At 56.0% G+C, this 13865-nt stretch overlaps 1 protein-coding gene across 11 annotated transcripts in view; it reads right to left on the reverse strand.

Annotated features, from left to right (window-relative positions):
- NCOR2 (nuclear receptor corepressor 2) overlaps positions 1-13865 on the reverse strand; it is a 257067-nt gene that overhangs the window by 7704 nt on the left and 235498 nt on the right. For all 11 annotated transcript variants that reach the window (XM_074844705.1, XM_074844700.1, XM_074844704.1 and 8 more), the window contains 14 exons: positions 13472-13558; positions 12739-13016; positions 11532-11895; positions 9163-9390; positions 8805-9050; positions 8227-8376; positions 7661-7795; positions 7387-7549; positions 6387-6820; positions 3958-4101; positions 3633-3781; positions 3101-3294; positions 1512-1661; positions 1057-1202 (listed from right to left, as the gene is read on the reverse strand). In XM_074844705.1, the coding sequence (XP_074700806.1) occupies positions 1057-1202; positions 1512-1661; positions 3101-3294; positions 3633-3781; positions 3958-4101; positions 6387-6820; positions 7387-7549; positions 7661-7795; positions 8227-8376; positions 8805-9050; positions 9163-9390; positions 11532-11895; positions 12739-13016; positions 13472-13558 (2868 nt within the window). The remainder of the gene's footprint in view (positions 1-1056; positions 1203-1511; positions 1662-3100; positions 3295-3632; positions 3782-3957; positions 4102-6386; positions 6821-7386; positions 7550-7660; positions 7796-8226; positions 8377-8804; positions 9051-9162; positions 9391-11531; positions 11896-12738; positions 13017-13471; positions 13559-13865) is intronic.

The following is a 13865-nucleotide window of genomic DNA, read 5'->3' on the forward strand; positions in this document are numbered from 1 at the left end:
CCACAGCAGGCAGACCTCACCAGCTGGGAAAGGGCACAAAAGCAGAGCCTGGAGAGCCAGGGCGATGTCTTCGTGCCCAGTGCTGATCTCCCTCCCTCCAGCCCTTCAGATTACAAGCTCTGTGAAGTCAAACCCTCTCTTCTGCCTACAGGATTTCCAAAGGCTCAAATCCCCACACCCAGGGAGCAGGTCTGGGCAGCGGGGAGGGCAAGGAGGAGGAGGAGAGATGTTAAATCAATATTTTCCCTCTTAGCTGAGTTGTTTGACTTGGATATCTCTTTCCTTAGAATAACACAAATTCTCATCAAATAAGAGGCGTTTCCTATTTCTATATATTTTTCCCTTGATAAGGGAAAGTGTGGAAGGTCACGGGGTTCAGCCACATGTCCCCAAAGGGGCATAACAATACTGTTGGCTCATGGTAACATCATCCAGGAGACGAGACAGCTCGGTCCCTCTTATCTGATGCAGCTGTTGTAAGATGGATTCAAATTGAATTAGTATTGACTGTATAATGCTGGGCTAAATTAAATTATGATCCTATCTACTCTATTAGTGGTTAATGAATGAACGGGCTGAATTTCGAATATAAGCCAGCCTGGTTAGTTTTACAGAGCTGTACCAATATTGATGTAAGGCTTAAAGTAACACTGGGGGGAGATGCATCTCAAGGAGGAAGGATTCAGCTTGGCTGGCCATTCATTAAAATATCAATTGCTCTTAAGTCTCCTCCATGCTCAGCTCATTATTTCCTTCCTACTGAGGTTATCTGGCGTGGGTTGGACTGACAGCCCCAGAGCAAGGAGATGCGGGGCTGGGAAGCCTCCCATCGCCCCCCCAGATGCACACAGCCACTGCTGGCACCAGTGCAGCTCATCCCAGGAAGCATGTGAACCCTGCACTTCCCAAAAAACCTTGGCACGATGCAGAGAGAGCTGGCTGGGAGCTCCCAGCCCTTAACACAGCAGCACCCATTCCCTAATCTCCTTTCCTTCATGTGTCCTCAAGGCTTTTTTCCCCCTGATGCCCCATGTTTGTCTCCCCACATGTCCTTACTGTACTCTGTCTCATTTTTATTGGTCGTGCTGAGCTTCTTGATGATCTCCTGTTTCTTGGACTTCACCATGGCGGAGTTGCTCTCAGTCAGCTTGCTGAAGAAAGCTGGAGGCTGAGTGTTGTTTCCTGGGGACTTGGACCCCATCCTGCAAAGCAGAAGACCATTGGAAACCTCTGCAACACCCAGTTCACAAAGTCCTACCTAGAAAGACTCTTCCCCTAGCGTAACTTCTCAGAATCAGCCCGGGGGCTCCTGAGATATTTGTGATCTCCAACCTTTCTCCCCATTCCTACCATAAATGTACCACACGGTGTTGAAAGGCCCCTACAAATGGACAGCAACCTGGGATGTGACGTTGCTTTTGGCTGCCAGAAAAGCAGCTTGGGCCAGGGCGAGCATGGGGACAGGGAGAACATCCCCACGCTGTCTCCAGTGTTCCCTCCCTTGGCGTTACCTCTGGTCTATCTGCTCGCCCTCGCGGTACAGGATCGGGTACGTGGCGCTTTTGGCGTGCTCCGATTCTCCCACGCCGTCTGGTGGAGACACCGGCTCGATACAGTTGTCCGACCCGCTCCCGGCTGAGGCTTTGCTCTGCTCCGGGGACCTGCGGAGAGCGATGGGGAGATGCAATCAATTTATTGCAACATCCTCTGTCTCTGCACAGCAGCTTGGGGTCGGGAGGGAGAGGAGGACTAAAATAGCTTTCCTACAGCAGGGAAAAAAGCCAAACCTTCCACACCCCTGTGGGCTTACGGCGCCTTTTAACGCAAGCTGGAGGAAGAGCACAGTTTGGGCATTTTTCTGCACCGCAGGCGTGCAGAGCAGGACTGAGCCGAGACGTGGCCCAGATTTCCAGGCAGCGGGCCAGCCGGCAGTCGCCCCAAATACAGCTGCCCAGGAGGGACGGCGGGACTAGTCCTGGGACTTGCTGGCTCAGCCCAAGCGTCCGTGGCTGGCAGGGACACAATCCCTGCAGAGGGCTGCGACGTTAACCCTTTGGGAACGTGGCTTTTGATTGTCCATCATATTTGTGAACATGGTGGAGGGCAGCATCCGCCACCTCCCATCGACCTTGTCTGGGGCCATGCAGGGGCTCGCTGGCTGCGGGTGATGCGTCCGGTGCTGGAGCAGCCCGGAGAGCACCGACGCAGCCCCTGATGCCTGCCTGTGGCCAGTGCCTGGGAGACGGCCAGGCTCGAGTCTGCGAGGAATTCCTCACGGCAAGTTCTGGGAATTTACGGCTTTGTTCTCTCTGTGGTTTCTCTTTTTTCCCCCCCTCCAGGTTTTTTCATCGCTGGGTGGCCAGGGCTGGGCTCCCTCCCCTAATGTTATAAAGCCCAGGCAGAGCTGGGAAGAATAATCACATTTACTGACAAGGAACCACCAGTTTGGAGACACCACTCTTTCCCGGATGCATCTGGGTCTCTGTCAGTGTTTGGCTGGGAGGATAGAGCCCGTTCTCACACTTCACATTTTTTAGTTTCATACAACAGCAATCAGATCTGCCTTGTGCTGGTATCAGCACAAGGATTTGAAAGTGACTTTAAAAGAAATACAGGTGGTGCCTGAAATGGAGAGTTGCAGTTGACAGGCCACATGTGTCTAACAGGCTTCTGATTCACTGACAAAGATGAAGATAAAATTAACTCTGAACCAATGAAAAACACATTTCTCTGGTGTTTTTTGGAACAATCTGTGGTCTGAAAGGTCACTATGCCATGACCTGCCAGGGACTGAGGACAGTGACAGAACAAGAGGCAACGGACACAAACCAAAACACATGAAATTCCATCCTAACAAAAGAAAACACTTCTTTGCTGTGAGGGTGCTCAAACGCTGGTACAGGTTGGCCAGAGAAATGTTGAAATCTCCATCAGTGGAGATATTCATAACCCAACTGACCATGATCCAGGACAACCTGCTCCAGCTGACCCTGCTTGAGAGCATCTTGGGATGATCTCAAGAAGTCTCTGAACTCAGACTGGCACAGCAGGTGAGCAGAAACCCATCTATGCCAGCTTTGGTTGGACTTTCTGACCTCACCTTTTGCCGCCTTCGTTCTGCGGGGAGATCCTGGAGGCCGCCGCGTGCTCCTGCTGCTGCAGATAGGCCTCGCTGGGGGTGCGGCGTAGGTCCAGCACGGGGCACGTGGCCCCGGGGAAGGAGTACACCGGGGTCTGGATGTGGGAGTTGAGCTGCTGAGGGTGATGGCGTGTGTAGTCCTGCGTGATGACCTCCTAGAAGAAGATACCCCCAAGTCAGAAATAGAATTGGTTTATACCTCTTGCTTTGCTGGGCTCAACTAAGACAGGGTAAGCAGGAGGGAATTAGGCTGGTTTGTCCCTGTGCGGATGTACCTTCTGCCTCCTGCCTGGAGCAGCTCCGTGATGGGCTTGTTGGGGACACAAACAGCCGGGCTGAACATGCCTGATGCACCCTGCTCCCTCCACCCCGCAGCCAGAGGTGCTGAGGTCTCTAGCATCACTCCCAGCCCTTTCCCCACCAGACATGTTTCACATCAGCTCTTCCCTCCTCCCCGGAGCCCCAGCAGGAAAGTGAGAATGAGGTTAATTACACTGATGTGCTGAGCCAGCGTGACCACCCGCTGGTTCATGCCCTTGATGCTCTGGCTGGACTGCAGGGGCTGGCACTGGGGCTGGGAGCCGTCGGGGTGCCGGATTTGCTGCAGGTGGGCTGCTTCGGGGGCCGAGGTCTTCAGCGAGACTGCAGGGGGGGGGCACAAAGAGGAGAGCAGGTGTGAGATGATGTCTGTGTCCCCTTCCTTGAGTGCCACCCCGGCACGGCATGGTGGCACAGTGAGCGAGAGCTGGCTGACAAAGTCCCCCCACACCAGCTCTGGGTTTCCTGTGCCAGCTGGCACTGCCAGCCCCCGCCCTCACCTTGCTGTTTCTGCCTCAGGTCATGCTCCCCATGCCCCTTCTCTGCATCCTGCAGCAGCTTGGCCCCCTTCTCATGGGACAGGCTGGGCGAGCTCACGGGACTCACTGCTTCCATCCGCTCAGGGCTGTACCCTCCGTGAAAGCCTGGGGAAACGGGAGAAGGGAGTTAAAACCAGGAACTCACCTGGCTTCTCCCTAGTGCTGTGGGAACCATCACTTGTGGGTAGAGTCACACGTCCAGCAAAGGGGGGAAAAAAGAGAGGAGGCAAGACCTGTCAGGTCACATTGCAGGGACCCCCAGAGCCACCTCTGATGTCCAGTTGTGGTGATGGCTGCAGGAAAGAGGTGATGCCTCAGTCCTGCAGAGCTGGACACGCAGCAGCTTGTGGTGACAGCACGAGAGTCAGGAACCAAATTAAAACCCCTGCGGGTTCACAAGTTGTTCTCCCCCTACTCCCCCACCTACTGAAACAGAAAAATAACCTCCCCCCCCATGCCAGGAGGGAAAACAATGCCCTGCAGGAGTGGAGGTGGCTGCACGAGAGGTGTCCAAGTGCTTTACAGAGAAAAGCCCCAAGCCCAGCATGCTAGGGACTTGAAAACTGGGCACAAGGCCCTGCAAACTCCAGATCCTGCTCAGGGACAGCAGACTCACACACTGCAGGGGCAAAAAGGCTTCTTGACCGTTCTCTGCATTTTAAGGCCTTTGCACACACTCACAGAGCTGAAGTGAGGGACACCATCACCTTTCAACAGAGAGGGTAAACTGAGGCACGGATGGGTTATGCTTCCACAGTCCAGGGGTGGAGGATGGCAGAGTCCCCGAGGAGGCACACGCTGCCTCTTGCCAGCTAAGCACGTTTGGTAATGTTCATGACTTTTGCCTCCACAGACCTTTACCCTCCTAACACTCAACTCCTGGAAACTACAGGCAAATCTGGCAGGCGACCCACAGCGCTGCCGGAGGGTCCCCAGTGCCCAGGCATGGACACGCTGACCTTGCATGTACCTGGGGCACGGGGAGGGGAGGACCCCCATGGAGAACCTCCCTGCATCGGGGACAGGGATGCAGCATCCCCCCATCACCCCATGCACGCCAGCACTGAAGAGATCATGCTTTGGATCCACCCAAGATGAAGTATCCTGCTCTGGAAAGATCCCTAGCCAACAGTTCAATCCTGAGGAACACCAGCTCCCTTCTGTGAGCTCACAGTCGTAGAAAAGCCGCCCCTCTCCTCCTCAGCACAACACTCAGCTGGAGGAAACACTGGTGCCAGGGAAAAAGGCGGAGGAAAAGCTCAGCCAGGCAGTGCACCGCAGCCAGAGGCGCGTCCCTGGCCCTGGAGCACGCTGCTAGAAGGAGCTGGGACCAGACGTGACCAAGTGATGGGATGGGTGGGTCGGGATGCGCCAGTGAGAGCAGCTCTCCTCCCCGGCCATGCTGCCCTGTCCCTTCCGCCCCTGGGTTACAGGGTGGGGAGCTGGGGAGCAACTCCCAGTGCTGATGGCCAAGGGATATGCTTCAACTTGAAGATGGGGTCCCACCAAATCCCCACGGGCTGCCTGTTGCTCTGCATGCCGGTGGGATAAATGCTCTGGGTGAAGGTTAGTCCTGTCAAGAACACCCCAGACCTTGAATCCAGCCCCATCCCTGCACCTTCTTCTGGAGAAACTTCTCCCAGCGCTGTTGTGTCCTACACAAGATTGCTGTCAGGTGGTTCCTGTGGTCTGCTCTGGAAACGGCTGCCAAGCATGGCTGGGCTAAGCGAGCCCCAGCCAGCCATGTCCACGTTGCCCTCTTGTGCAGCATCCAGCAGCAGGACCCTGCGTGAGGTCACCCCACGCGAAGGGACCTGTTCGAGCTGCATCACACAGCAGCCCACAAAGCCCTCTGAAATCCTGCATGCTCAGTGGTACAACCATGTCTGACGGCCAGCAGCCCTGTCCTGCTCACACTCTCCACTTCACTCCTTTGATTTATTACCCACAACTGCTCCTTACAGACTGCCTGGGAATTTCTAATGATGGGGAAATCAGAATTAGCAAATTGCTATTGTCTGTAAAAAGCAATACCAGGAACTGAACAACGTTTGCAAAACAGGACTTGGCAATGGGAAAAACTAGAAGAGGGTGGGAGAAGGGAAGATCCTTAAAACACACACAAAAAAGTCTGGAATAATATAACAACTGGGAAGCAGAGGGACAAGAACATGTGGGGAGCTGACAAAGCCAATAGTGCAACTAAAAATAAGAAATAATGAAATAAAATGGGTTTCAGGCCACAGCTCTCTCACCTCTCCCCTCCAATTTCTTACCATCACCAGTGGAGTTGTTACTTAGCGAGCCTCTTTCTCACTGCCCCTTATCGCAAGACATTTGGCGCACAATAATCACATCTATGAAGTTGGCCGCTGTTGTGGTGTTCTTACCGAGTGCTCGGAGCTCCTGTTCCTGCATTGAAAAGGCTTTACTTTGACTCTTTTCTCTACTGTGCTGCTCGGGGCCTGAGGCTGCGTGCTGCTGGTCCAGAGGGTGATGGTGCTGCTGGCTTTTCCCCTGTCCTCTGCTATAGTGATGAGAAGAACCGGGTCCGGAGGCGGGTAAAGGTCTCGACTCCATGGCTTTAATGGGTGAAGGTGACTGTTCGAGGTTGGCCCCTGTGGGCAGCTTTGAGGTGAAGACGTTGTTGTCAGTCTGGGGTCGTTCTGCCTTGGCTTCCCGTGCCCTCGAGGCCTCTTTCTGCAGGACGGCTGGGTCCAGCGGGGCCACGTAGCTGTCGGCTGCGCTCAGGGAGGAGCGCAGGGTGGAGGCCGAGGGGAAGGCGGCGGAGCGGATTGGTGACGTGGTAGTGGTGGAGGAGGATCTGGAAAGCAAACAAAGATGAGGTGAAGATGAGAGAAGCACCTGGAGAAAGGAGAGTGCTGTTACCAGAGCCCCAGTGATCAGCCCTGCCTGGCCGAGGTCCTTCCAGGGCTCAGCGTAGGGTTGGCCTGTGCTGGAGCGTGTGAGAAGGACTTGGATGGAGCCTCCACCACAGTAACTGGCCATGGGGTATTGGCTGCGGCCTGGATGCACTGACTGGAGAGAATAAACCCCATGGACGGGTCCCAGAGACCTTCATAACTCCACCACTAGGCAACTTTCAGCAAGAGGAGTGATACCTGTATTGGGGCGCAGGGACACTCCTGCTTTCTTTCCTGGTAGTAGCGAAAGCCACCAGGAAAAGCGAAGGAATTGGGCACCAAAATCGTGCTTCTCCCCATCACAACTTCCCTGTAAGCCCCAATCCTGCTCCTGCTGAGAATGAAGGTGAAAACAACCCTCACTCCACCTCAGAGGTGCCCCACGTGATGTTCATTAATTAACCACCATGGCTGCCCTGGTGCAGGGGTCCGGGTAAGCAGCAGGAACTGTGGCAGGGGGACGTACCGCAGGACGGAAGGGGTGGGGGTCTCCGAGGAGATGATCTTCATGCTTGTGTTGTGGAGTACGCTGGGGCGCTGCTGGATGGTTTCGTGGGTGCGGGGTGAGACAGGAGAGTGCTGGTGGCTGTGAGAGTGTGAGGACGAACGGCTGCTCGACTGCTCTGTACCTGGGGGAGAATACAAAGACAGGTTTCTTTAGCTCTTCGTTTTATAGCCCCAACCCTATCTCCACCCAGTACGGGCCCCAAGATATGGTGCCAGGCTCCTTCCCAGCCTACCTGGTCTCCAGATGGGTGCATGCTCCACCGTGGTAGACGCTAGGATGGATTTTTCACGCTCCCTCTCCCGTTCCCGCTCCCGTTCCCGTTCGGACACCGACGATCCCGACTGTTTGGTCATGTGTGTGGGGCCTCCTGAAACCCAACGGAAAGGCAGTGAAAGGGCTGCAGACAGAGCGATATCCCCCGGGGAACACTGCCTGCTCTTCACATCGCTGTGTCTGCAGAGCAGATAAGGAACGGCTCCATCCAAGGTCACCTGGAGCAGGACGGATGGGGGCAACCCAGGTAAGTCACACAATAGCTGTGCTGGCACCATCTCCGGAGTATGACCTTCCACAGAGCTGCTTGCCAGCTGCCACTTTGGGGAAGAAGAGGGAAAAGCAAGGAAGCCCCCAACAAGCAGATCAGAGGAGTGGTTTGAGGGAGTCAGTGGGCTGGTCCCTGAGTGAGAATGAACTTGGGCTTCCCCCATCTGCCCTGACATGCTCAGCTTGTGGCCCTGAACTGGTTAGGGGTGTCCTGCCCAACCACTTTCCCATGGGAAAAGCAACCTCCAGCATTACCTGGGGAGAGTGGAGAGCTGCTGTGCCGGCTGCCGAAGGTCTGGGGGGGCCCGGGGATGTAGGTGATGCGGTCCATGGTGGTGGCAGAGGTGCCAGGGGTAGGGGGCACGAGGACGGGCAGGTGTGGCACTTGGGACAGGTCGATGATGCCTGCAGAGGGAAGCGAGAGGACTGTCAGGACGACACTGAGCTGTAGCAGTTTGGCCGCGCTGGAGCTGGGAGCGATGCTGGGGAGGGTCGGCCTGTCCTGCTGCTCTGGTGCGGTGCAGGAGGTGCCCACACACACACGTGGCCCCTGGGCGCTGGCTGTCAGGGGAGGGGACCCTTCTGCGGGCAAATACAGCGTGTCCTGCTGCTGAAAATAACAGGGAGGAAAACGCTGAGGTCTATCCCCACTGAGTGAGGTGGCTGCAGGCAGCACCAGCCACGCTGACCAGCCAAGTTCCTACACTGCTGGGTGACACCGTGCTGCTGGCTCGGCCCTTGGCCCCAGCACTGGAGCTGCCAGCACCGGCCTGACCCAGCCTCCTTCTCCCAAAATGTCCCCAAACCCCTGGACGGTGCCGCGCTGGGAGGACCTGCTGCATAGTTGAGGGCGAGGGAGGGCTCCCGGGGCGACAGGCCGCGCAGCATGTCTGCCCGCTGTGCCATGGCTGTGGCTGCGGCGTTGTGGTGCATCTGCTGGGACGTGATGTAGTCGTTGATGATGGTCTGTCGGTTCTCCATGGCGGCCGTGTCTGGGTAGCCTCGGATGAGGTATGGGGGGTAGAGGTGGGGGTACGTGGGGCTCGGAGCCAGGTGCCTCGGCAGGTAGTAAGCAGCAGCTGGGAGAGAAAAGGGTGCAGATGTGAAGTGGCTTTCCTCAGAGTTCTCAGGCTTTTGGAGCATAACAAGGAAAAAATAATCCCAAACAGACCATGCCCCCACCAAAGGTACCTGCTTCCAGTTGGATTCCCCTCGGGATGGCGGCGGGGTCAAAAGCCAGTGGGATGTGTCCTCGGTACAGGTCGACCCCGCTCACACCACGGAGCAGGTGCTCGTACGGGGAGATGGGGTGGTGGTGATCGGCCACGGGGGCATGCGGAGACTTGGAGTTGGTGAGCTCTCTTGATGTGGGGGTGATCTTTCTGTCCTGGGACACTGGCTTCCCGGCAGTGATGCTCCCTGCAGTGCGCAGAAGGAAATGAGTCAGAGACTGAGCCCTGCTGCCAAGCTGCATCCCCGAGGGATGCCTGCAGCCAAGCGTGTCCCCCGGGGATGCTCGCAGCTACCCTGAACTCGAGGGACCTTTCCCTCCTCCCTGCGCCGCCGTGGCCTGTTACGCCACCAAGGCCGAGGCGGGCCAAGCCCCCGTTGCCCCCGGGAGGAGAAGCCTGTCCCAAACCATCCCTCCACCCCAGGCTGTCTGTGAGTTCCTCCTGGCCTGTGCAAGCAGCCGGTGGTGGAGCTCTGCTGCCATGCTCCTCGACACGAGGAATTCACCACTGCCGGGCAAAGCCGGGGACCCTGAAACTCCCGGTGATGGTGATGAAACACAGTTCAGAGAGTTCGAGCACCCACTACCCTCTGGAGCTGTAAGCTCTTTCCCAGCACACAAAAGGGAGATTGGATCATGTCAGGGACTTCTCTCAGCTCTCCCAACCTGAGCCGGGCATCGGTGGCAGTTCTCGCCCAACCTGGGATGAGTGTCACCAGCTCCTGTGTCTGTAGCAGCAGGCTGGGGACAGCGGCTGACACAGAGCCACCCTAAGCAGCGTGACCAAACCCTGTGCACCAGACTGCACACCAAACGCTGCCTGGCCCTGGCTCGGGGAGCAAGGAGCAGCCCCCTCGCACGCACGCGGATGGATTCAGCCCATTACTGCTGACTTTAAACAAACGGGGCTGCAATATGGGCCGCACCCGCTCCTTTCACGAGGCTTGGCGTCTTGGCATGACTGCTAATAAATCAAACCTATTGTTGGGGCAGATGGAACACTCAGGTGACTCAGGGAAAGGTGATTTCCAACTCCAAGCAACGCCACGGGGATTCCTGCAGATCCTCTTCACCCCAAAACCCTGTAAGCTCCGGGCATGCAGAAATCCACCTTCCCACTGGCATTTTGCAGGAACATTGACTTTTCCCTTGGGATCCTTCCCCACTGCCCAGGTGCTGCCTGCCCTGCATTGTGCTCACTGCATATGCCAATCTCAAAGAGCTGCCAACATTTGAAGGCTTCCCCCAAAATGATTGACCTAACGGGGAAGACAGCAGAGGCTGCAGCAATGGGACACACCAGCCACAGAGAGCTGGAGCGGGCCCAGCCGGCAGCGAGAGATGGGGGAGGCTTTTTGGAGGAACTCTGCACAGCCTCATCTCCCACTCCTCACCGGGGAGGCACGTCCTGGCCTTGGTTTTTGGCAGACTGCGACATCTTGTGCTGTACGCCCCCAAATCACAAGACTCTTGGGTTACGACAATGATTTGCAGGCAGGAGATGCAAAGGCCCCCAGGCAGTTACCCGTAGCTAGCAGGCTTTGTGGGACAAGGTGTCTTAGGGACTGACTTCAGCACTGATCCTGCCCACAGATGTGCCACGAAGCAAGAGGGTTTTTTGTGTTCTGGATCTGACTGTGTCTAACCAGATCACTAAGCCCAGCCTAGACACACGCCTGCACCCCCGGAGCCCCAGATTAGGCTCTGGGGGCAGGAGACGACTGATGCCAGGGGGCATGGGAAGACCCTGCCTGGTGCAGGCAGATGGGCTGGGGAGAGGGCAGATCCCAAAGACCCTCTGCACTGCCTGGATCCATCGGCTCAGAAGGGATTAGATGTTCCTGGAGGTGAGGCACTTGGCTGCCCAGGTGATGGATGAGGCATAAGGTAGGCAAACACACACCAGATGGGTGAAAAGTGGGAAGATCTCCCCACCCAGTGCACCAAGCACCGCTTTCCTGTCCGCCTGCAGAAACAGGGGTGCCCTGGGCCAAAGCTGGGACAGGGAAGACACTGTTAAAACACCACCAGCTTCACCAGCCAGGGTCCAAGTCTCCCTTCGGTTACCCCGGTGCAGATGTGGGGTGCCCTCACTGCAACCGTGTGAGCACCCCCAGGAAGGGAGCTGAGCCCCAGCTGTCCCTGGCAGCCACCCCAGTGCCGTGAGTCAGACACGGGCAGGAGTGGGTGTGGGGTGCTGGGGAGAACAGGTTCGATGGGCACCTGCCAGGAACTGCTTGGGCAGGTGGGGTCAGCAGCTACCCCCCTGCGCACCTTCCTGCTCGACTTGCTAGAAAGCTTAGTGTCAAATAAAAGGTTTGCCAAGTACCTTCGTGCTGCCGTGGTGTGGACTCCCGGGTGGAGACCGGAGACCCTCTGTGCAAGTGGCTGCTGAATGCCGTGCTGTGCCCTGCCTGGTGGTCCTCGTAGGCGAGGGCACTTTGGTGGGGCTTGCCTGGCTCGGGTACAATCACAGGAGCCCCTCTGGCGATGGAGCCACCCGAGTTTGTCACCGGGCTTGGCCTGTTTTTCAGGCTCTCTTCGTAAGCTCTCTCCAGATTCCTTGGGTCTTGGATGACATCCAGTGAGTGCACAGAGTGAAAAGTCCGGCCGGGACTGCCGATGATGGACCGCACGTCATGCTTTTTGGTACTCGAGGAGGAAGAGCTGCTGTCGTACTTCAGTGGGGTACCCTGGGGACAGAAGGCAGAGGGGGTGTCAAAGGGGCAGAGAGCAGAAGGGGATGCAGCGACCGCATCACACCACGTTTCAACAGAACTCGTGTTTCCTTGTTCAGTGGGACAGTGCACCAGTTTACTTGGTCAAATGGCAACAGCCATCGGCAAAGCAGAGATAATAGCTCTTCACGGCGCGGGGCAGGGTGGAGCGCCCATCTTGCATGTCTTGTTGTGCTCCGACAAGATGATGATGAGTCACTGCCGAAGGCTGGCTGTGCCCATCACGCCTCTCTCCTACACACACTGTGAAATGAGGTAGGACTACGAGGTGCCATGGGAACCCTCCAAATATTTGGAGCCCAACAGGAGACAGCATGCCACGTTTCATCCTAACTACTGGCCTTGCTGGGTTGACACTTGCCCCTAAAGGGAGGAGACCAAGATTATGTGCACCCAGAGTCACAACTGCTGAGGGCACCGAGTTGACTCTGGCCTTGAACAAGAGCCAAATGTGTCCCCTTCCATGTATGCATGTGGATAGAGCATTGCTCTCTTAACGTGCCAGGGGGTGCTGAGCTCCCATCCCTGGGTTTTGTATTTATCCACTGGATAGATCACAGATTAGATCATATATTATCCACTGGAAGGATCATGGAACAGTCTGGGTTGGAAGGAACCCCATCAAAGGATGGGGAAGGGCAACGTATACTCAAGCAGAGCCTCAATTCTGGCCAGTGACGTGTTTGCAAACCAAAGTCATCTCTGCTATCCTTTTACCTTGGGAATGGTCCCCGCGGTCTTTGCAAGGACAGCGGCCTGAGTAGGGCCCATCTCATCTGCTGTTCGCCCCATTCTCACCTGCGTGATGGAGCCTTCCTTCAGAGGTCTCGTCAGAGAGATGTCTGGTGTCCGCCTCAGCTCCTCCCGGGGAATCTCATGGATTGATCTTCCTGCTTCTTTCACCGTGGCCACCAGGCCTTCATGGGCTGGTTTCATTTTCAGGGGAGTAAGGCCCTCGTGAGACCTGACCTTGTAGGCATCAGATAAGTCCCTCGGTGGAGTGTTTTCCCTCTTCAGCTGTTTGGCTTCTCTTCTGAGGTAGTCCTCATGGGCCTCCACGTAGGACCGAGGTATTCCTGCAACCCGCAAGAATGATGGATGCAGAGGCTGATTCCCCAGCCAGACACTGGCCTCCCACTCCCTGAGTAGATGCTTAGTTCAAGGCGGTCTCTAGTTAATGCATTTAACTCCGGGACTGGTATCCAACTGAGCACACAGAGCAGCTGTGGACCACCTTACATCTACCACCACTTTCTTGACCCATTTTGCACTAGTTTCAACCTGTCTTCACGTGAGTCACTGAGAATTTTACCCCTGACTTTGGCGAGAGCGTAGGCTGGTAGAAGCTGAGCAAGACTGAAAATCTCTCTGAGCGCACAAGCTGAGGCTGCAGAGATCTGCAGCTGGACCTTGATGTGTCCATCCTTGTTTCCTCTTGCCCTAGCCTGACAACAAGAACAAGGGGCCACGCATGCAAGATACCTCCCCATGTTACCTCTAGTTGTGGCCATATTCTGCCTGCAGGCTTTACCTTGTGTGATTGAGCCCCGCATGTGATGCTGCTCCTTTAGGTTATGGGGACTGTGTCGGTCTGGAGGGATCGCTCGACCCATGAGACCTAGAACAGATCCAAGGGGGAAAGTGGGGTTGTGACACAGGAATTCATTTACAATGGATGTCCCAGGGACTCCTGGGACAGCAAGGAAAAACATCAACAATTCCTAAATGACTTGATTTCTCTTTTTTTAAAAATGTGTGTGGTTTTTTTTTTTTCCTGTAGTCCTGAAACTGGTCTACCTCTATCAGGACAGAAACCAAAGGCAAATAGGCCAGTCTGTGTCCCTCATTTTCCCATGCTGGTCGGATGTTGTCCTGCTGGGATGTGCTGCAGGGGACTGGCTAACCACTGCCAAAACATGGGCACA

Source organism: Strix aluco, chromosome 18 (assembly GCF_031877795.1).
Source record: "Strix aluco isolate bStrAlu1 chromosome 18, bStrAlu1.hap1, whole genome shotgun sequence".
Classification (NCBI taxonomy): domain Eukaryota; kingdom Metazoa; phylum Chordata; class Aves; order Strigiformes; family Strigidae; genus Strix; species Strix aluco.